At 37.6% G+C, this 23,818-nt stretch overlaps 1 protein-coding gene across 4 annotated transcripts in view; it reads left to right on the top strand.

Moving 5' to 3' along the window:
- The window catches only part of LOC132767170 (uncharacterized), a 75,811-nt gene that overhangs the window by 40,787 nt on the left and 11,206 nt on the right, over positions 1 to 23,818 (top strand). For all 4 annotated transcript variants that reach the window (XM_060761827.2, XM_067464532.1, XM_060761825.2 and 1 more), the window contains 4 exons: positions 1,791 to 2,021; positions 17,614 to 17,772; positions 22,332 to 22,479; positions 23,306 to 23,449. In XM_060761827.2, the coding sequence (XP_060617810.2) occupies positions 1,791 to 2,021; positions 17,614 to 17,772; positions 22,332 to 22,479; positions 23,306 to 23,449 (682 nt within the window). The remainder of the gene's footprint in view (positions 1 to 1,790; positions 2,022 to 17,613; positions 17,773 to 22,331; positions 22,480 to 23,305; positions 23,450 to 23,818) is intronic.

Here is a 23,818-nt window from a genome sequence, read left to right as displayed (position 1 = left end):
AAGCAGGTTGGAGGGCAGACAAGAGCTAATTTATATTTTAGTTACATTTTATTTTTATGAAAATGAAGATAAAATAGGTAATCATAAATGCTTGAAAGTTACATTTATGTATCATTTTGATTTCATTGAAGTTGAAATATGTGTAACTCCATTGGACTGAAGTCTGAATTTGTATCCCTAAACTAATACTCATGTTTAGTTGGAACAGATGGATTGCAGGGACAAATTATCCAAGATGGACCGAATATATTTTTACTATCCCCTTCCTGTGTCCTTCAGATGTTTTCTGTTTTACCTTAAGCTTAGAAAAATAATTGAGCAGCAGAAAACAAACTAATATATTAAAGGAAGCTAGTAGCAGAATACATATGATACACCAGAGCTCCCACAGGAGTCCCATGGAACAAAATTGGCATTAAAATAACCATTTCCTTCTTGAAGTCCCTGTGGAGTATGATTATCTATTTAAAGGTTATTTTAGTCTCGCAGGGCCTGTATATATCCCAAGTAGTCTTCTTAAAAAATTAGAGGTGACAAATATGGAGTAAGTAGAGGGGCTACATGGGCTGGTGCAATCTGCTAAAGTCTGGGCAAGGGCAAAAATGGCACCTGCACCCACTAAAGTTTCTGATTCCTGTTTTTAGTAGATGGTGAGTGCTCAATTTCAGGGTTGGGATAAACTTGTATATCTCCATTTTAGTTGTGCTAAATTTGCGTATCTGTGTGAAACACAGCATCCTTTTTGAAGCAAAATTGCAATTTCTGTTCATTTTCAGTTGCCCTTTGTCTATTAAAATGCACACCTGTATTATCAAAAAAGGCAGTTCTTGAAATAACCTGATTTTCATTTCCAGTCGTCCCTATGTGAAATTTAAAAAGGTACCAGCTGTGAAATGTCTAATTATATGTAACAGTTGGAGACATCAAATGAGTACTGAATGAAATTGAAGGATTCAAAATTGCACCTAAATGACGAGGGGGGAAATGTATTGTGGTATTCAAGCAAATAAGCTGTCTTGTGAAGATATCTGCATGAACACCTACATCTTGTCTTGAGTGATTACTTTAAGTGGACATGTTTGGTTATCAGAATACATACTCACCTAATTTTATCATGCTCTTTGGAATGCACAGCTGTAGGTTCTCCTGTTCCTTTTTCTTTATTTTTTTAAATCTTTTTGCCATGATTGCTTCAAAATAATGGTTAATTTCTCAATATTTTTACTAAATGAAAACACGCTGTTCAATAAATTTCAAGAACAGCTGGCCTTTTCCAAGAGGAAAAGGACACAGGATTCTGTGGTAGGTAGAAGATAAACATTCCTTGCTTATGCTTTTTTAAATACGCTTGTTTAGAAGTTGGACATTTTTAAGTTTTTCCTCTTTTCCTCTTCTGGCTCCGAGCTTTTCTTTTGTGTGTGGAGGCAATCAGCTTTATTTGGACAGTGGCTTTGATCTCTGTTTTCTTGTTTGTTTTAAGAAGCTAGAAGTCTGGCACTTTGTTGTGCTTTATGCTTTGTCAGATCATGCTCCCTCAACACATGTTCTCCACAGATGGCTGAGAAAGGGGGCAGAAGAGGAGGCAGAATATTTGGAGTATGACATCTCTGCTAATGCTCCCAAGAGATTGTTTTATAATTCTTGGTTTGTCCGGTGTGGTGCCTGCAGGTGTTTAGCTAGGGCATGTGGCCTTTCACCTGGCATCATTAGCGTGTTTTCATTCTCTCAATGTTTACCATTTCTTCTAGCTCATTCTAATCCTTGTGCTTGCGCGTATTATGTTTTCACAGAGTGCCCTTGAAGGAAAACTTAGCAGGCTGTGGAGACACCTGCTTGCCATAAGGCAAAATCTGAGTTTCATGCTTGCCCCAGGACAGATGTCCTCTGAGACAGCTCATCATATCCTTCCAACTGTTGTTTATGCTCGACTGATAAATCATGCAGCTCAGTGTCATCAGTACATGGAGGAATGTTGCAGTGACTTGCTCACATTGTCGCTTCTGGTACCTTCCGCACCTTGGGTGAGTTTTGTGTTCAGCATGTTGGAAAGAGGTGGTTTCAGAGACATTTTATATGCTGCTCAGAATGTTACATGCTTGTTGTGCATAATCAAGTTTTATTCTGCCTCTGGCTGTTATGAATACTTCACTCCTGGTTATACTGCAGGGATAGAAGGTGCCAATTTCTTTCCCATAAACAGAGAGTGGGAGAATGAAATTAATGTATCTTGTACTGTTCATCTCTAAAAACACTGCACAGGTATTTTGACAACCCGTCATCTATATATATAAATCTGTTAGGTTGGTTCAACGGGACAGCAAAACTCCACAACCCCCCAACGAAACTTAACCAAAATTCCCATGCCCATAACACAACCCACAAGGTACAAACATATCTACTCAAAATGAAAAACAACACAACAACACACTCACAAAACGGCAAAACAACTGAGCATGCGCATTGGCGCCCAGCCGCAAGTTCCCTGGCGTGTGCACACAGCCTTCCAGCCAACGTTCCCTCTGCGGAAGTCATGACCACTCCAAGCCCCGCCGCGCCGCTTCCCGCACACACACACACAACCCCACGCTCCATCACTCCCCCCGCCGCCGCGCACACACACGCAACCCCACGCTCCATCACTCCCCCCGCCGCCGCACACACATACACAACCCCACGCTCCATCACTCCCCTGCCGCAATCTTACCTCCTTTTACTTCACGCCACCTCCAAACCCCACCCCGCCCCTTCCCGCCCTGTCAAAATCCAGGAAAGACAGGAAGGAAGGAAAGAAGGAAGAAAGAGAAAGGGAGGTAAAGAAAAAGGGGGAAGGAAGGAAAGTTAGAGAAAGAAGGAAGAAGAAAAGGAAAGAAAAGGAAAGATGGAAGGAAAGAAAAGAGAGACAGCAGAAGAGAAAGAAAAAGGGGGAAGGAAGGAAAGAGGTAGAGAAGGATGAAATGAGAGACAGAGGGAGGGAAAGAAAAAGGGGGAAGGAAGGAAGGAGAGAAGGAAAGAAAAAAGGGAATGAAGGAAGGAAAGAGGGAGTGAAGGAAGGGCGAAGATGTAGAGAAAGAGGGAGGGAAGGAAAGAAGGAAAGAAGGAAAGAGAGAAGGAAGAAAAGAGACCAGAAGAGAAAGAAAAAGGGGGGAAGGAAGGAAAGAGATAGAGAAGGAAGAGGAGAAGAAAAGATGGGAGGGAAGGAAGGAAGGAGGGAAAGAAGGAGAGAAAGAGGGAAGGTTGGCCACAGTAACACGTGGCGGGTAAAGGTTGTTATTTCTATTATTATTATTATTATGCTATTGTTCCTCTGAGACCCTTTTAGGGGGAATGGGAGAGGTGTCAGGTCCCGGAGGCAATGCATTGCATTATTGTTATTGTTATGATGGTGGTGAAATAAAAGGAAATAAAAAGAGAAAGAAGGAAGCAAACAGGGAGGGAAGAAAGGCAAAGGAAGAAAGGGGGAGGGAATGAAGGAAAGAGAGAAGGATGGAACCAAGTAGTGAAAGAAGGAAAGAAAGAAAGAAAGGTAGAGAAGGAAGAAAGGAGAGAAAGGGGGAGGAAAAGGGGGAAGTAATAGGTAGGTACCTCTCTTTCATAATAGTCCAGATATCTACCTCAACTTTGATAAGTTTTACTATAGGCCACAGCAACGCGTGGCAGGGCACAGCTAGTTCTCTATAGATTTTTTAAATGATAGCCAACCATATATGAAATTGTACTTCACGTTGTTTACACTTTATTCCTGTCTTTGCACATTTTAGCAGATTTATGGTTTAATTATTTATTCTTAATTGTCTATTGAGATTTCAAGAATTAAAATGGCTTTCTTTTCTTTTTTAAAAATAACCCCCAGCCCATTAAGCTTCTGTTCTGTTAGGTTCATCTTCAAATTATTTATTCTCAGTTACCCTATTACAGGTTGGGTACTCCTTATCTGGAAATCCAAAATAATACAAAGTTATTCATGCCAGTGGCTAGAATAGTGACGCCTCCGCATTCTGATGGTTTAGTGTACATAAACTTTGTTTTATGCAGAGAGATATTGTGTATAAAATTACATTCAGGCTATGTGTATGAAGTGTAAACAAATGTGTTTAAACTTGGATGCTGTTATGTATTATATGCAAACATTTCAAAATCTCTCTCCCCGCCCCCAATCTGAGGTGCAATGCATTTCTGGTCCCAAGTGACCTACATTGAGTCCAGGTAGCAGGTCAGCCCTTTCACAACCTTAGCTGAATATGATGACAAAAGGGAAATAAAGCTGGATTTCACTAGCATATTGATGATACCTAACTTCATATTCCCAGATGATTTCCTCTAATGGCTTCATATAGATTTTAAGGTTAAGATATGGAACAATGTCATATGCAATACCTCAGATATCATAGACTCAAGAGTCAGTATTTCTGCAGTTCTGCTTTCTGAAGACAATTTGTAAATATGAATGGAAAACACCATATAACTATGGCTGTCAAAACCACAGAGTTGATTAAACATTCTGCCTTGGTTCCTATAAAGATAGAACAAAAGTTAAAATATATATATCATGGTTAGTTATAGCTGGACAGCTCACATTTCGTGCACTATTCCTCTATGTATGGTTCATTATATCTCTGGATAATAATAATAATAATAATACTTTATTTGTATACGACCCTATCTCCCCTTGGGGACTCAGAGCAGTTTCTACATATGCAAAATAATACAGAAACATAAAATATAAAACAGAAACATAGACATAAACTGTTAACACAACATATACATTAAAATCAATTTAAAACCAGTTCCACTCTCTTCATGCTAGTTAAGCTGCCAGGGGCAAAGATTTCAATAAGGGGCCTGGACTATTTGGAACGGGCTGGGCCAAGGAGAAGGTAAAAAAACCCGGCACTGGCTGAATACTGTAGTACAAGGATTGGTCTCAGCAATGGTGGCCCTACTAGGGGACTGGGGCCACTCAATTCTAGGGCCAATTAAAGGACTATTAAAAAAAAAAGGTCGGGGCCAGAAGAAAAGGTTTCCTGGAGTATCAGAACAGAGATCTTGCCTTTATATTCTGGACCATTATTATTGTTGTTGTTGTTGTTGTTGTTATTATTATTATTATTATTATTATTATTTATACCTTGCAAAAGGGACTCAAAGAGACCTGACATAAATGCATTGGTATCCAGTTTAAAATATACAAATATGCACACATTAAAAAGAATTAAACACAAATAATATTACAAAATCAGTTAAAATCCATCAAAACAAATTCAGAGTTAAAAACCATAGCATCCTTTGACTAAATCTTTATATAGTTTCTTTTGATGACAGAAATTATAATTGTTAGACTAATTTTCCTAGGAGTAGATAGGCTAGTGTTATGAAGCAACATTATACCTAACTGCAATTTCAGAAATAATTCTTAGAATACTGAAATTAAAACAGAACTCTGCTTGTCAAATAGGGATGATCCTGTCTCGAATTCTTACTAAGAGAAAAGGGCTGGATTGAGGCGGCTCGGGGTCTGGATCACTTTCAAAGCTAGATCCCCCTTTGAACTAATGCTCAAATTCTGCTGTTGGTGTGGCAGCTTCATGCTGCAGCATGTTGGTATTGCTGCCAGGTCAAGAGGAGGGCAGAATGGCCAAGACAGTGACCCCAACATACTCTTTATTTACTCTGCAGATGGAAATGAGTCCAGGGTGGGGACTCTTTGGAAAGGGTTGTAAGAGATGCATATACTCCTCTATTCCTAGGAACATTTCTGTACACTAGAGTACAAGAAGCTTGTGTATGCATGTGTGTAGTGCCAGCAGCAGGATGGGTGGCATTGTTACTGAGAGCCCTGCCACATTTACTTGAATAGCAGAAGTGATAATCCAGTCCTGAAGAGTACCTTCAACTATAACAAAAAACCCACTGCATGTCTGGATATTCTTTTGTTGTCAACTAGTGAATTAAAGTCGTTTGAGTAATTGTGATCATGCAGATCCTAGATAGTCTTGAGAGCTGAGCAAATATTTTTCCATAGAGATACATCCACTCTTTCAGTATATAAACTGTGTGAGGAGCAAACTACATTTCTGAGAGATGCATCAGATCTTTCCATGTATAAACTGATCCTGATAACTAAACTATGTGTGATATGCAAGTGAGTATAATGTAGACGTAACCATGCCTTTTAAATAAACATTGTGTCCCCTTCCCCTGCTTTGAAATACACCCTAGAAAGCCCCCCCCCCCCCCCCATGTTCTATCTCTTACTTGCTGGCTTCAAAATAGAGGAAATGTGGTCAGAACATCTTGGGGAAACTTCTCAGTGTACAACAGCCAAAATTGACCATGGGGAAAGGGTTAAATACCTTCTCCTACACAATTTCTCTATTTAAAATAATTCCTTACCCAAGCTTCTTTAATCAGAAAAAAATCCCAGGTGTGGTGGTATTAGTTTACCCCGAGGCTCCACTTTTTAGAAGTTGGGGTCAAATACTATCTTTGTTAGTCCTGGGAATGATGTCAGTGCGCTGAGCTGTGAACAATTTAGATGACTCTAGAAATGAAAAGATTAATATACAGATTGGTAATTTCTGACATTTAATTGAATAGACAAAATGATTATTTAAGCTGCATACAAATATTTGTTCTTACGAATTAATGTGTTCAGCATCACTAATGAGCAACTACTTGAAGATGTTTTTGTTGATGCCATGGAGATTGAACAATGAATATACTTTCAGAAATTAACGTGTTTTGTGGCTAGCTCCAGAAACAAGCTTCTGTAATATTTCTGGAAACAATAAAGAAGCTTCCTAAAGAGTTAAGTTGAGGCAGGCTATTTATCTATAGATTTTCAGCCAGGGAGGATTAACTTACAAACAAAGCTAAAGTACAGAAAAAACATACCTCACCTTTTCAAATTTAGAAGAAACTTGTAATTGATAACTGCATGATTATGAAAAGGAAACTGTTTGCTCCCGTGTTAGGATGGGCTGTGGCCTGCCTTCTCGATAGTGGCTCCTTGGCTCTGGAATGTTCTCCCCAAGGAAATAAGACAAGCGCCCACCTTGTTAACTTCCCAAGGAAATAAGACAAGCACCCACATTGTTAATTTTCAGGAAGGAGCTAAAACCTTGGCTATTTAAGCAAGCCTTTGAGAATGGCTAAGCAGTATTGGAAACCATCAGACAGGATTTGGAATGATCACAAGATCATTAATTATAACTGCTGGTGAAATAGCGATATATATTTAAATTGTTTTTCACAGGACAAATAGTTTTTAAATGGTTACTTTTTAATACTTATATTTTAATTTGCACTAAATGATAATTGTTATTTTTATTGTTGTTTATCATGTATTGCCCATATTTTTGTATTTTTACCTGTTGTAAGCCGTCCCGAGTCCCTTTGGGGAGAGGGGGCAGGGCATAACTAAAAATGTATTATTTTTATTTATTATGTTTCTCTTATAAATGCATAATGCAAAACTGCTTCTTTAGTGGATGAAAAAGAGTTACTTTTATTGTAATACATCTCACCATATTCGTGGGAATGAGTTGGGAGGAACAGATGTTAGTGCCCCACTTTGGTGATTTGTGGGGTCTTGTAAGGTCAACTGCATCTAAATGGGAGAAATCACCTATTTTTGGAAAGTAAAGGTTGATTTTACCCACTCCAACCCTCCTCTTCCTTTCAAAAATAATTATGCCAGTCCTCTGTCTAGCATGGGAAGTATCCATCCAGCCAGCTCAAGTACCTGAAAAGCAAACAGATGGAAACTCCTTGTAGTTTACAAAGCACAGAATGCCCATAGCAATATTTGAGCATGGGCACCTCTGGTGCATCAAACTTATCTTTCCCATCCAGCTAAATGTATTCTAGTGGTTTGGTGCTACAAGAAAGGAAGCCAAATAGTCCCTCTTATCCTACAGGAAGTATTATGGCTTATAGAAATCTTGTATACCCATTTTTGAAATATAGAAGTTGGCCTCTTTTTTTGTTAAGTAATCTTAAATTGGTTTGGAAAAGGGGCATCCATTTCTTTTTACTGTTTCAAAAACCTATGGTAGAATACTCATTGTGCAGTATATCAATCTTATCTACTACGATATATAGTCTATTATATCTTCTATATATATAAAATTGCTCTGTGCATAATGAGTTCCTTAAAAACAAAAGAACCAATCAACGAAATCACACCAAATTTGGCAATAAAATGTCTCACAACACAAGGAGTGACCATCACTCAAAAAATTATGATTTTGTCATTTGGGAGTTGTAGTTCCTGGGATTTATAGTTCAACTACAATCAAAGAGCATTCTGAACTCCATCAACGATGGAATTGAACCAAACTTGGCACACAGAACTCCCATGATCAACAGAAAATATTGGAAGGGCTTGGTGGGCATTGACCTTGAGTTTGGGAGTTATAGTTCACCTACATCCAGAGAGCACTGTGGATTCAAACAATGATGGATCTGGACCAAACTTGGCACAAGCACTCAATACGCCCAACTATGAACACAGATGGAGTTTGGGGGAAATATACCTTGACATTTGGGAGTTGTAGTCACTGGGATTCACAGTTCACCTACAATCAGAGGGCATTCTGAACCCCACGAATGACAGAATCAGGGCAAACTTCCCACACAGAACTCCCATGACAAACAGAAAATACTTAAAGCCATCCAATCCAACTCCCTTCATCAGGGCAAGAAAACGTAAACAAAGTCCTCCTGACAAAGAGCCATCCAGCCATAGATAGATATAGATAGATAGATAGATAGATAGACAGACAGACAGACAGATATGATTCACACACACACAGATATAGTATCATAGATTTGAAAGGGATCCTTAAAAAAGGACAATGATATGTTGCATGTTCCAGGGAGTTCCAGACATTCTCCACATCAACACTGACAAAGAAACAGCAAGGAATAAAGACAAGCATAAAGAAATTACATATATTAGAAACCAACACTTTCTCATTCCCTTTATTTTCCAGAACACTGGGCCACAGCAATGCGTGGCAGGGGACAGCTAGTTCATATATGTGCATATTAGGTTGCTGGAATGAAATGTGATTGACTATATATATATTTTTTTAAAAAATGCTTGCCTGAATCAACTGATCTAGCAAAAAAGGTGTTAATGAATAATTAACATAGATGGAGGCCTAATTATCTGTAATTTGTTTTTTTAATGTAATATCCGTCCTATATGAGAACACATGCACCTAACCTTCTCTAGAGGGTTGTGAACAGTTATTTATGGTGTTAGTAAGCAAGGACATTTAGTGCCTTAGGTTAGAGAGATCCTGGTAAGTGGGTGGCTGTGATGAATTATTTAGTAGTCCCTTTATGTTTTTTTTTTCCCATGGAGAGATGGAAGAATGGGCTTTTTCCCCTGAAGTCTCATGAATAAGCCTATACTTTTGCAATGCAAGAACCAAAGAAAGAAAAATTAATAACTGCAGCTGATGCTTTCTGCCACTAGTTTGATGTAGTGCTGCAGCAAGATTTCTAGAATGCCAATGGATTTTCCAATAAATTTACCAAGTTGGTGAAATTGTGTTAGACTATTTTTCCATTATATGGCTTCTAATATAAAATCAGACAGGGTTTATTGGAGAACTTGATCTTTTCCTTTTTAGTGCTGGAATTTCTGGGAGCAGTTGTATTTCTTCATGTTCCTTATATTAGATGTTGAGTCTTATTGCTGATTTGGGAATCTTAAAGGTCAAATGTATTGATATTATAAAGCTATGCTGTGTTGAACAGTCATTTGCAACATATACAAGGTTACAAGCAACACGTGCAGTTTGGTGAAGAGATACAGAAATCTCTGACAATTTCTAGTCCAGCTGGGAATGGAAGTTTTGAACTACAGCTCACAAGGAATGAGCAGCCCAAGCACCGGAATTGTTCTAAACTGAGACTTGAATTCTTTCAAATTTCATTTTTGAACTTCATTTTTGAGAACTGTTAGGGACAGGAGACTAATCAATTGACTGTGAATTAGAAACATTTTATCCATTATCAAATTAACTGTTTTTCAGATAGGACCGAATACAAAAGCCTGGCCACTGATCAGTTCTCTGTCCTAATCTTATGCAGTTGTAGTGCTTGTTGGGCCATAGGTGAACTTATTATGGTTATGGTTAACCTTCATCAAAACAGGAAAAAAAACAATCTGTGTTATCCTTTTAATCTGAGGGTTTTTCTGGCTCCAGTGAAAATTCTAAAGATTTTGGGGCTGTAGAAGTGCCTATGTCCTATTGGTGGATACATAACAGAAGGTGTTATACAATATCCAGTCACTCTGTATCAGAAACACATGTTCACATGAGGTGCATCATTTGTTTTGGAGAGCTGTCAGTTTCCTTTTTCAGAAACATGTAATCAACACAAATGTGGTGTATTGGTTGGGACAATTTCTACCCCAGCTATTTTTTTGTTTATAAAACATACATCACACCAGTACATGGAAGGTTCCTGAAGCTCAGGAATATTGTTTGCAACTAATCAGTTTATAACAGAGCTTTCCAAAGTATTATGTCGTAACACATTAGTGTGTCAGCTTCAGTGTGTGTGTGGGTGTTGTGTGAATGTAACAGAAAAGCTCTGAGTCTATGTGAAATAAACAAAACCAACTTGCTTACAATTTTATATTGCAAAGATACCAATTAGTATGGTGTCCTAGTATGTTCCCCCTGGAAAATCTTGGAAATGTATGTTATTATCTTACAAACCATATATTTTTTAAAAATATAAGATATGTGATATGAGATATGTTGTACCCTCATCTATTTTGTTATTACAGTTTATGTATATATCTGTAAGGAGTTGGTTTAACCTCTGGTTTGCTAGTATAGCTGAATTACTGTGCTGCAAAATGATGCATGTCTAAAAAACAAGTCAGAAATATGAAATGTTTGAAAAAAGAAAAAAAGAATCTGCAAACCTCCTCCAGGGTGAACTGAACCTCCTCCAAGGTGAACTAAACTGGGCTCTACAGGCCAATGAATACTCCACCACAGACATTAGAAGAGCTCCAAGACCAAGAGGAAGCCATGAGAGTAAATAAAAAGATCTACCCAAAGGAAAAGTGTTCTTATCATACATCAATGGAACCACTGACTGCATAGGGAAGCTGATGAAGAAACACAACCTACAATCAAACATATGCTACATTCAGCAAATGACAAGAGGGATGCTTTTGCCTCTGCAGGAGTCTACTGTATACCATGAAACTGTGGACAAATATACGTAGGGACCACCAAAGGCAGGGACCACCAAAGGCAGTGCCCTAACACGAATCAAAGAACATGAAAAGCACTGCAGGCTAATTCAATCTGAGAAGTCAGCCATAGCAGAGCACCTGATGAACCAACCTGCACACAGCATATTATTTGAGAACACAGAAATGCTGGACCACTCTAACAACTACACGGAGAAGCCATTGAAATCCACAGGCATGTGAACAGTTTCAACAGAAAGGAGGAAACCATGAAAATGAACAAAATCTGGATACCAGGTTTTTTTTTTTAAAAAAAACCCTCTAAAATCAGGACAATAAATAAAGAGCAACACTCAAAAAAGAGGAGAATTCCAGACTCAATTCAAGAATCAATCAGGGCCAGCTAGCACCTGCCAACAAAGAACCCCCCAGGCAGCAACCAGCCAGCCTTTGAAGCTGCAAGACCATTTAATGCTAATCAAGGTGGCCAATTGCAACATTGATACTTACCTCAAACAGACAAGAGTTCTTTCTCTCACCCTGGACATTCCACAGATATATAAACCTCAGTTGTCTAGTTTCCAACAGATCTCACTGCCTCTGAGGATGCCTACCATAGATGTGGGCAAAACGTCAGGAGAGAATGCTTCTGGAACATAGTGATAGAGCCTGGAAAATTTACAGCAACCCAGCTACTCTGACCATGAAAGCCTTCGAGAACACAGTGTTTGCCTTATAGGATGATGCTGATTCATTATATACCTATTTTATAGGCCTAAATTTGTATGAGTTTTTAAACAAAATAATTAAATTAATCTCATTTAGTTGCATAAATAGGTGGCTAAATGTCCAGTCTGCTTCGATAAGCGTTGAGGAACAGTATGTCTGTCTGGTTTTCCCCTAGCCCTCTTTCAACATCCACATTTTAGTTTTACTCCTGGCAGCTGACATCTGGGAATAAATGAAATGGAATCTGCAAGGAGATTTGAGCCCGTGGAGCAAGACACTCTGAGGTTCAGTAATTGTTGGCTTCCAGGAGAGTCTTTCCGAGTGGCAAAAACAGCAGTAGTAGCAACAACAAAAACCAACGACACTGTGATGTTACTTGAGCCAGCTAGACATTGATGTTAACAATTCTTCTGCTAATGTTTCCTCAGGCAGCGCAGCCTCAATATAAAAAATATAAATTCATTCGGTAGTCAAGTACCTCTAGAGATACTACCACCTGAGGCAATTTTGTCTTAGATAATGCATGAAGGAATTGTGTTTCCACGTTCAGGAAAGTAATGTATCATGTGTATCTATCAAAATCAGCATGTGCAGGTTGTCATGATAACTGTTCTGCAAAATGTTTTATCAGGCTCTCCTTCACTTCTGGAAGTTATTACTGTGCTTACGGTGCCACGTGCTTCTATCTTTTTTACTGACCCTGCAGGAATAAAATGTTGTTTTTTTCCCCCTCAACAAACACAAATATTCTCTAAATTACTAAAATATGAATAAGTTCTTTTTTAAAAAAATCAAAGTATAAACAAACTAATCTACTGAAAACAAGCATCTGGCTTCTAGAAAACTGAATACTGAATGTTTAAAGTTAAGGTTTCCTTAGATGTGAATATTTCATTCAGAGAAATACTAGAGTGAACAGCTCCAGATATAAAATGTTTATGTTATTTATTTTTGATGGAAGAGTTTGGTTATTCGTATATGAACTTCAATTAAAACAGTTATTTATAAACATTATTTTTCTGTGAAAAAATGATTAAATGTAAAGGTTTTCCCCTGACATAAAGTCCAGTCATGCCCGATTCTGGGGTTGGTGCTCATCTCCATTTCTAAGCTGAAGAGCCGGCGTTGTCCATTGACACCTCCAAGGTCATGTGGCCGGTGTGGTGGCATGGAGCGCCATTACCTTGCCGCCAGATCTCACATTTGCATGTTTTTGAACTATTGATCTACTCACATTTGCATGTTTTCGAACTGCTAGGTTGGCAGAAGCTGGGGCTAACAGTGGGAGCTCACGCCGCTCCCCGGATTTGAACCTGCGACCTTTCGATTAGCAAGCTTAGCAGCTCAGCGGTTTAACCCATTGTGCCACCGGGCAGTCTAAATACAGACTAAATACATACATAAATATAAATATTTAGATATTTAGATATCTAAATAAATATTTAAATACATAGTCTAAATACAGACAATACTTAAATGTGACTGAAGAGAAGGAAAAATCAGTAAGGCAGTAAGCTCTTACATAAGACAGCAACAATATATGAGTGTCATATTAAAAATTCAGAGAAAATGCAAAGACGGCATGTCCATTGGTAAGTCAGTCTGGAAAATAGGTTCCATTATTCCCTCTTTATTAAAATGTAATAGTCACTGGCCAGTCATATGGATCCATGCTTGGCTTGTGTAATATTGTAGCACTGACAAGGAAGTCAAGATAAATTATGGAAGTTAAACATTAGTAACATAAAGTACAAAATGTGATGGGGTGAGTCTGTGAGAGGTAAGAGGACATGCAGGTTTTTGTCTTTTAAGATCTCAACAGCAAATTTGGTTATTTTCTATAAAGGGAGATATCTACTTTAGTCTGTAGATGGCAGTAACTTGCCACTGTAATAGCTTGTAGACCCTTTCATTTTTAACTGGTGACATTCATGTTTTTGATGAGGCCTACAAATGAAGTCCAACTTTCAGGGATGTATTATTAGTTTATTTGTTTATTTACTACATTTCTACCCCACTGTTCTCCAACCTGGAGGGGATTCAAGGTGCTTTACACCCAGGTAACCATTTGATACCTTCCAAAAAAACAACGTGCAACTCAAATCCAATAGTCCTTTATTGGTATATATAACAAGACAGTATAAAATACAGTATAAATTATAAAAAGGAAACTTCACATTTGCTACACATTCAGTTCACAAACTTCATTCAGGAACCTTGCCACTGAAAGATAACCATTAAGTTTTGGCAGTTTAAAAGCATAATTCAGCAACTAAAACAAGCATTGAAAACAGAATGATAAAATACATACATTATGACATTCAAAACACAAATATTATTTGTGTCTCAATGTAAACCAAAAAGCACAATGTTGGAGTTGACATGGAAAATTTGCATTCAGACTTGCAGCCAGTTGTGGATCGAAGTGATAGGAAATTACAATCTCTGAGGCCTCAAGGCCTTATCTTTTAAAATAAGAGTAATAATGGATAATTTTCACAGGGGTATTATAAAATTATAAGTACATTGAACCTTAAACTCTTTTTAATGGGTGAAGATCGATCACTAATACACCAAGTCCCACACATCGCCACTTTTTAAAATATAACAGCAACAACAACAACACTTGACATACTGTGTTTTTGTGTCAGTAAAATAATACTTTATTTATATTCTGCCCTATCTCAGGGTGGATTACAGTACACATATACGGCAAACATTCTATGGCGATTATACAATTAACAAAGACAGGCAGTACATAGACAGAGGTAAAGGCTTCCCATTTTTTTCCATCTCCGGCATCTGGAGGCTGTGTTCGACTCTGAATTCCTAAACAGCTGGCTACATTTTATATATCTGCTATATCAGAAACTGCTCATTCTTTTCTATACTGTTGCAGAATTGAAATAGGCATTCTTATCATAGCCAGAGTTCCACTGTTGTTCTTTGGGTGATTAGTTATTAACCTAACCATTACACTTCAAGTTGTAACGTTAAAAACACACCGTTAAATAGCCATGAAATCAGTTTTTGGAGAAACCATTCTTTTTTCCACAAGGCAGCATCAGACGAAGAGAGTATAGGCTGAGAGGCAAACTTGTGAGATTGCCTGCTGTCAGTTTTAAAATTCTCCTTTGCTTTCATACTATTCTGTTTTAGCAAAAGTGTTGGTTGCCTTTCCTTTCAGTCATAACTCGAGGATGATTGTCTTCCAGATGTGGTGTCTTGGCGTTGGGTCCATAGGTGTCTGTGGAGCCCTATTCTTTTTTTTAAATAATATTTTATTGTTTTTTTTGTTTTACAAAAATTGCAGTTAAAAAAAAGAGCCCTATTCTTGACATCACTAGTGTATCATTGGTTTTGCTTGTTATTCTGTTTGTGCCCTTACTTGTTTTACTAATTTGAACTTTCAGTACAGATGCAGGCTCCTGAACTCTCCCATAACTGTTTGTTGTTTATTCATTCAGTTGTTTCCGGATCTTTGTGACCTCATGGACCAGCCCCTGCCAGAGCTCCCTGTCGGCTGCAGCCACCCCCAGCTTCTTCAAAGTCAAGCCAGTCACTTCCAGGATACCATTCATCCATCTTGCCCTTGGTCTGCCCCTCTTCCTTTTTCCTTCCATTTTCCCCAGCATCATTGTCTTCTCCAAGCTTTCCTGTCTTCTCATAACTATTCATGTTACGATATCATTGCTCTCATGCTCACACTGTATTGCAGCACATTGAAATTCCAACATGAATTACACCAAAAATTAGGAGATGAGGGAAACAGCAAGGTGAAACTGTATCAATTATTACATTTTTAACTAGATTGACTTTTAGCATAGTAATTATTACAATCAAGCTTGTGAGCTATCCATGAAAAAATACTGCTAGAACCCTAAAGGGAAAGCAGCCAATTTTTCCAGTAAATGCTATTGAATTGGATAGACCTTTTTTTCATGAGAGTTTAGAATTAGGTCTTTCTATTTTTATCACACATCAAAAGCCTTTAAGTTTATATTACGACTGATAAAAATAATTTGCCATGATTTATATTAAATTGACCTATGAGTTTTAACTTCTGATTAATTCCTCCCAGTCTTTTGCTGAAAATATTTTCTCTAGAGATTGCTGAAGGGCATATGTTATTAATTTTACATGTTCATAAGGTATTTGTAGCATTTAGTTTAATCATAAACTTCAAATGGAGCAGAGAAACCATTCTGTCATGAGAAACCCAAGAGATGCTTAGGACTTTTTAGTGTATTTCAACCTTGCTTATATAGTTTGCATAGAGAAGATATCTATTACAAAAAAGTGTGATGTGATAGTCATACAAAAACACCACTTCTGAATATAATTAGTACTTAATGGCACATCATTCTGTGATTACTTTTTTATAGGGCTATAGGAAATGTGTCTAATGTTTCTTGCAGAAATCAAATATATCATCTTTGTATATTGCTTTCTAAATAATAAGTAGCAATTGTTAAAATGGATTAGTTCCTTGTAGCAGTGGTTTTAGTTTGAGTCACTTTTTGTACTACCCTTAATGTGCTGTTTATGTGCTTGTAGGGGAACATGGGATTACAGCTAGTTACAGATTGAACATCTCCTATTTGTAAATCAAAAATATCGTAAATCCTCGGTATCTGCTGGGATGTGGCTCCAGTACCCCAGTGAATGCCAAAATCCATGGGGTTCAGAACTCTCTTTGATTGTAGGTGAACTGTGAATCCCAGTGACTACAACTCCCAAATGTCAAGGTCTATTTCCCCCAAACTCCATCTGTGTTCATATTTGGGCATATTGAGTGCTTGTGCCAAGTTTGGTCCAGATCCATCATTGTTTGAGTCCACAGTGCTCTCTGGATATAGGTGAACTACAACTCCCAAACTCAAGGTCAGTGCCCACCAAAACCCTTCCAGTATTTTCTGTTGGTCATGGGAGTTCTGTGTGCCAAGTTTGGTTCAATTCCATCGTTGATGGAGTTCAGAATGCTCTTTGATTGTAGTTGAACTATAAATCCCAGGAACTACAACTCCCAAATGACAAAATCATAATTTTTTTAGTGTTGGTCACTCCTTGTGTTGTGAGACGTTTTGTTGCCAAATTTGGTGTGATTTCATTCATTGGTTCTTTTGTTTTTAAGATATTCATGCACAGAGCATTTTTATATATATATATATATATATATATATGGGATATAAATTAATTTTGTGTTTGTACTTGAGTCCCAATTCCAAGATATGTCATTATGTATGTATAAAATAATAATTTCAAAACACTTCTGGTATCACACGTTTTAGATAAGAAAAACTCAACCTGTAGGAACTCTAAAATAACAGTGTGTACTATGGGATTGTGCATAAAAGTTTACTGGATTCCACAATATGTATAAGCAAAACATGTTCTACAGATATGTTAACACTGCCTAAAGTTTAACTTTATCTAGGAGGATTGTCTGTTATTTTTGGGAATGATTGAGAAAAAGAAATGTCCTCCCATGTAATTTGTCTATCCAAGTCTGATTTCATGTTCTACAGACATGCTAACACTGCCTAGAATTTAACTTTATCTAGGAGGGTTGTCTGTTTCTGTTTTTGGCCAGGGGAAGAAATGCATATCTTTTAAAAAATGTTGTGTAAAGTGGGCCCTTCTCCATTGTTTTTCAGGAAATCCTGGATAGTTCCTTGACCCAAGAGTTCACTGTTGAAAACGTGCTTGCAATCCTTCCAGGCTTCCCCAAGGGTGCCCCCCAGCAACGTGCTAAAAGGGCAGTCGAAGCCCTGGTAAAGGCTCAGAATTATTCTCGGCATATGGCAATGCAACAGGTGAGGCAATTTGTGGAATGGGAGGGATGGTATTAGAGCTTAACACTCTTTTTTTAAAAAAAGATTCTTTATGACATAGTTTGCCATTGTTGGTATTTTTCTTCCTTGTGCTATCCTTAACAAGTAGACACTATACAAAGTACAATCCCTTTATCAAGCTGACTATTGTCGGTGCATGTGTACTTCTGACTCCCTGATAAATGCTGACATCCATGACCAGTTCTTGAGACACACAGGAACATGGCTAGTCCTTCCTTCAAACTAGAAATTAAATATGGTTCAGAGATGTCTTGCTTTATTCTTTCTGCTGTAGGAACCAAAATAGTTTATTAAAATCACCAACCTAAGTTAGAAAAGTTAGAATGGAATGAGAGGTCAAAATTTATCTGTTTATTTCTGATTGTGATATTAATCCTTGTTTTAATACATTTTGGTGAATTTGGATAAACTTGAAATGCTGATAAATCTTAATAGGGAAAATAGAATGCATTCCAAAGAAATATATAGGCTGTTGAAAGAAAATTATTTATTATTTATTTATTTAAAGCATTTATATTCCACCCTTCTCACCTCAAAGGGGACTCAGGGCAGAACACAATATATATACAGCAAACATTCAGTGCTGGAACATAAAATAAACTATAAATATACATAAACATTAAAATCAGTCATCTCCACTTAGAAGTAAATTGTTTGATAGCTTCCTAGAAGGACAAACATCTTTAAGAGCTTCCTACACTCCTTAAATTAAACTTGGCATGACCAGATTAAAAAAATGGCTTTAATAATGTGTATTCCTTTTTGAAGAAAGTGGGCCACCACAATCCAGCATGTGAAGCACATACTACATCTGTCTGTCTGTCTGTCTGTCTGTCTGTCTATCTCTCTATCTCTCTATCTGTCTGTCTGTCTGTCTATCTAGCCATCCATCCATCCCGTTTTAAGTTCCTGACATCTCTGGTTATAAAGATCTTGAGAAGAACTGAGAAGATGCTTAGTGTAAGAACTTGTCTTTCTCAGAAGAGAGTACTGGAGCAATTCAAAATAAGGCAGTTCCTTATTTTGTATACTACTTTATTGTAGGACAGTGGTTCCCAACCTTTGGTCCTCAAGATATTTTGGAGGACAGCTCCCACAATTCCTAACAGCTGGTAATATGGCTGGTATTTCTGGGAGTCCAGAAACACATGGAGGACCAAAGGTTGGGAACCCCTGATTTAAGAGAAAGTGTATTTATTTATTTATTTTTGCCAGTCTTTCTCCCTGTGCAGGTTCCAAGGCAACCTTTTAAAGGTACAGTTAAAACAGTCTTTATACAAAAGTTAAAAGGTTTTAAAAAATTAAATAGTTCAATTAAAAGTGGGTTAAAATCATATTAAAATCATAGATCATAATTAAAAAGATAAAAAAAAACACAAGTCCACCATAAACCCTTCCTGTTACATAAATTTTAAACAAGAGGGCTGCTGGAATAAGGAAAAAAGAGAGGGAACTGATTGAACCTTCTGAGAAAGGGAAATCCACAATCTGGGAATTATGTGTATGTATGTATGTATATATATATATGTATATATATATGTATGTATGTATTTTGTATCCAGCCTTGCAGCTTATATCATGAATTAAAAGAGAATGCAACTAAAAACTAGAAATAATACTGAAGAGCAATTTGAGCCACTAACTGGATGCTGATAAAAGATGTTTTAATTTGCCCAATAAAAAGTTTTAGTTTGCACCATATTTGTAAGTCTTTTTGTATCTCTTCTCACATTTTTTCATAATTGTTTTTGAATAAATCAGAGTTGTTGGATTTGAATCCATCCTCCCAGAGTATCTTTGGGCTGAAGATACCCTCCCAATAGCCAGGCGGCACAGAACTGGCACTCTTCTCTTGCTGCTGTTACTTCCTAGTTTTCTACTGAGAACTGGATCATTACATACATCGCATACACCAACACAATTCCAACATTTCTTCTCTAGCAACTCTCCTTCTAAAAGGGGTTGCCTGGGTTACAAACATATTGGCTTAAAGTCTTTGCTGAGTGCAGAACAGACTTTCAAGCAGACGATTTCTTGTGGGACAGTATTTTTTGGATTTAACCAATTCTTTTGGGGTTTCTAGTAGAACAACCAATCTGCTGCATATTGTTCGTTTTCAATCATCTTGGAACAATTTGATCTTGTGCTTGGGAAAGTACATTAGGTCACTAAAATAATCTGGCAGCTCACTCAATACTATGTGCTACAGATGGTCAAATGTCTTGAAGTCAAAATTGTCTAAGGCCTGTTTCATAATATTTGTTTTTCCGTGGGCTATTGGATTCCCTCAGGGGGCAAGGAAGTGAACATTTAATGAGTTTCAGCAAAGAATGTGCCTTCGTTTTTCTTCATTTATCTGCTGCTATTTGAAGTCATTGCAACATTGTATAGGTAGCAAAATTAAAGCATTAATATTTCCCTGGTACATTGATATTGAGTTCTGCTTGCTCTTAATCCAGGATCATGGACTTTGTTAATCTTGCTGTTGGGTGCAGCATGAAGGCCATTATCTGAACAAGAATGACTGAAGATTAATGTATAAAGAATGTCAGGCAATAAGTTGTATTTTTAATCGTGTAAATTTATTTTTGTTGTAGCTTTTGGCTCTCTTTCCGTTCAGCTGTGCAAACTGGAGCCTGGAATAGGGGAACTTTTGCAAAGATTATTTCTTAGAATAGAAATGCTTTTTGCCACATAAGCCTCTTTTGCAAACCTGGGAAACAATCTGTAAAGGTTGCCATTTAAAAAGCTTCACTGAAATGTTGTGTTTAATGTTGTGCAGTGACTACACAATTATTCATAGGTCCTTCTAAATTTAACTTTTTTTCTGGGGGTTTTCTTGGCTTTGTTTGCAGAAAGTTCTGCATAATGAGAAGACTTATCTGCTATCTCTTTGTGGTAGTGTTTGGTGGTAGGTTCTGCTAGTTTATGAACATAGCATGGAAAATATATGTTTTTTTCTCTATTGACCATGCTAACCAGGGGTTTCTGGGAGATGTGGCCCAAAACTTAATACCTGTATTTACATATAAAAACATAATGAGATTCAGTTTGCCCTCTATATTCATGGATTCTGCATCCACAGATATTAAAAAAATCCCAAGAGCAAACCTTGGTTTTGGCTTTTTACACAAGGGACACCATTTTACTACACCATTGTATACAATGGAAATTGAGCATTCACAGCTTTTGGTATCTATGGGGGGCGAGGGGAGAAGGGGAGGTGTTTTGGAACCAAATACCATTAGATACCAAGGGTCCACTGTATCTTGGAGATGTGACACAAATCTAAATATGAAATTCATTTATTCCTTAAGTACATCTTATACACATTGACTAGAAGTAATTTTGTACGATATTTTAGAGTATTTTGGATTTCAGAATTCTGGATAAGGGATGCTCAACCTGTCCCATGTATGCTACACTATTACTCAGGGGATCCAAAACCTTTCTTGTTTGGAGACTTCTCAGCTGCTCTTGACTGTGTTCATCACCATGTACATATTGGAATAACCTGGCATTTTCCATTTTCCATTATTTCCATTTATACTCTTGCCACTGCATTCTAGCATATACAATTACGTCATCCCATACCACATTATCATTCTTTTTTCTGTTGTATCTTCTTCTACACCTTTCTGGTAGATGCAATATGGAGTGTAGATGTGTTACATGATATATGAAGTGGAACAGAAGGTCAGAGTCTATTATATCAATATGGAGTATCTTCTGTACACAGACACACACCTTCTTACCATGTGCTATCTCAGCAATCACCGTCCATTGCTTATTGTGGAATATTTCTTTACCAGAACATGTCAAACAGCCACTGCTGTGTTGGCAACACCACTGGGAAAAAAAACAATGTATTGTTTGCTATCTTGTGTTGGAGGTTTGTGAAAGTATGTTAAGAAACTGGTAATATAGACCAGTAGCTAAGGATTTCCTATGACTTATCTAAAGGTCTTTCCACAACTTCCATGTAACCTTCTTCACTTTGCATTTGTTTTCTGTAAAATCCCAAAATTCCCCCAACGGTTTACATACTTCTGAAGGAGATTTGCAACTGTTGCATTCACTGGGAGAGACATAGCTGCTGTATTCTGTGCAAATTATTAACTTGCAAAAACCTTCAGGCCAGAGAGTGATTTCCTGTTCGAATTGTACTGTTCCTAAACTTTGACCACTCTCTGCAGGTGTGCAGCTGAAATCAGCTTGAGGAGTGTTTGACTATTATTTTCTGATAGGGCTCTAATTTTTATAGCAGACCTGACTCAGAAGGCAGTACAATGGCTGATGACATGGTTTATTGTTTTGGATGTCAAGTCAATCACAGTTTGTGCAAATTCTAGTTTGCAAACCAACTTCAGAAAATAGTTTCCATTTGTAGTGTGCTGCTTAAGAAAGAACATGATTAGAACCCAAAATTTAGCATGCCACTTGAGTTAAGTAAGTATGTATAGCTGGCTACTGCTGATGGAAATGATTATTGTACTGATCTGCTTTTGCCCCACCTCCAGATTCTTGCTTTACAAGGTGAACTTAATTTCTACAGAAATGTGTATAAACTTCAAGTTAAGTACAGTGAAGCTCTCTTTGATGGGATAAAGCAAGCATACCACACATTTCAAGATAATGTTGCCATGGTTCTCTGTTCACCGCTACAAGGCAAGTATGTGTATAGACATAACAGTATTTAAAACATAAATCTTCTAAATATGTTGTTCATTCATTCAGTCGCTTCCGACTCTTCGTGACCTCATGGACCAGCCCATGCCAGAGCTCCCTGTCGGCCGTCACCACTCCTTCAAGGCTTCTAAATATAGGTAGCAGTAAATACAAATTAAAAGTAAAGGTAAAGGTTTCCACTTGACATTAAGTCTCATTGTGTCTGACTCTGGGAGTGATGCTCTTCTCCATTTCTAAGCTGAAGAGCTGGTGTTGTCCATAGATGCCTCCAAGGTCACGTGTCGAGTATGATTGTATGGAGAGCTGTTACTTTTCCGCTAAGGCGGTACCTAGTGATCTTTTCACATTTACATGTTTTCTTTTTCTTTTTTAATTGATTTTTATTGGTAGAATATATGATTATATGGAAAGTGGGAGAATATTGTGAAGAAGATAGAAAAGTAGGAAATGAAGTAGAGCTAAAAATAATAATAGCAGAACATGAAGTAAAGAGAAATAAATAAATAAATATTTTAAAAGATATTAAAAGCCTAGTCCCAAAGGTGTTTTTGAACTGCTAGGTTGGCAGAAACTGGGGCTAACAGTGGCAGCTCACTCTGCTTTCCAGATTCGAACAGCCGACCTTACAGTCAGCAAGTGCAGCGGCTCAGCGGTTTAACCTGCTGTGCCACCAGGGGCTCAAAATGCAAATTACTGCACAAAATATTTGAAAACAATTCCAAATCTGAAATGTTTCCTGTCTTGCCGATTTCTATTTTTTGATACAAGTCACTAGGAAATAATTTATTATTCTTTCTTCTTAAAGATGCTCTTTCTTTTTACACAAAATTAAAAACGGAAGCTTCAGAGACTGCTTTGAGAGACTTTCTCACTGTTTTTAGAAACAATGCAGAGCAGATCAAATATGCAGTGGAAACTTTAACACCTCCAGGGAACCAGCATCGTGAAGGTAAGGATGTGTCACATTCCAGGCAGTAATGGGAACCCAAGGGGCAGAAGGAGACAAAGCAGCAGAGATGGCTATACAGTGCAAGCTTCGGTGATTAGCTCGTACAGGACTGTCAAAGGCTAAAAGCAGCAGAGGCCTTTTGTATCATCATCAAGCTTAGTGTAATGTACCCCAAGGAATAGTTACAAGGAGGTGGGGCTCCAAGTCTATTTTTGTAGCTTTTTGCCTGTCCAAACTCCCTGAACTAACCTTTTCTGGGTGGTGGTGGGAGGGAGAATGAATTGCCTGTACTGGGATCTTCCAGGGCAACAGTTCCCCTTTACAAATAAACTGTAGGCTTCCCCCCTACTGATTAAAATAAAAAAATAC

This window comes from Anolis sagrei, chromosome 2 (genome assembly GCF_037176765.1).
Source record: "Anolis sagrei isolate rAnoSag1 chromosome 2, rAnoSag1.mat, whole genome shotgun sequence".
Classification (NCBI taxonomy): Eukaryota; Metazoa; Chordata; class Lepidosauria; order Squamata; family Dactyloidae; genus Anolis; species Anolis sagrei.
This window is presented reverse-complemented; position numbering and strand designations above follow the sequence as displayed.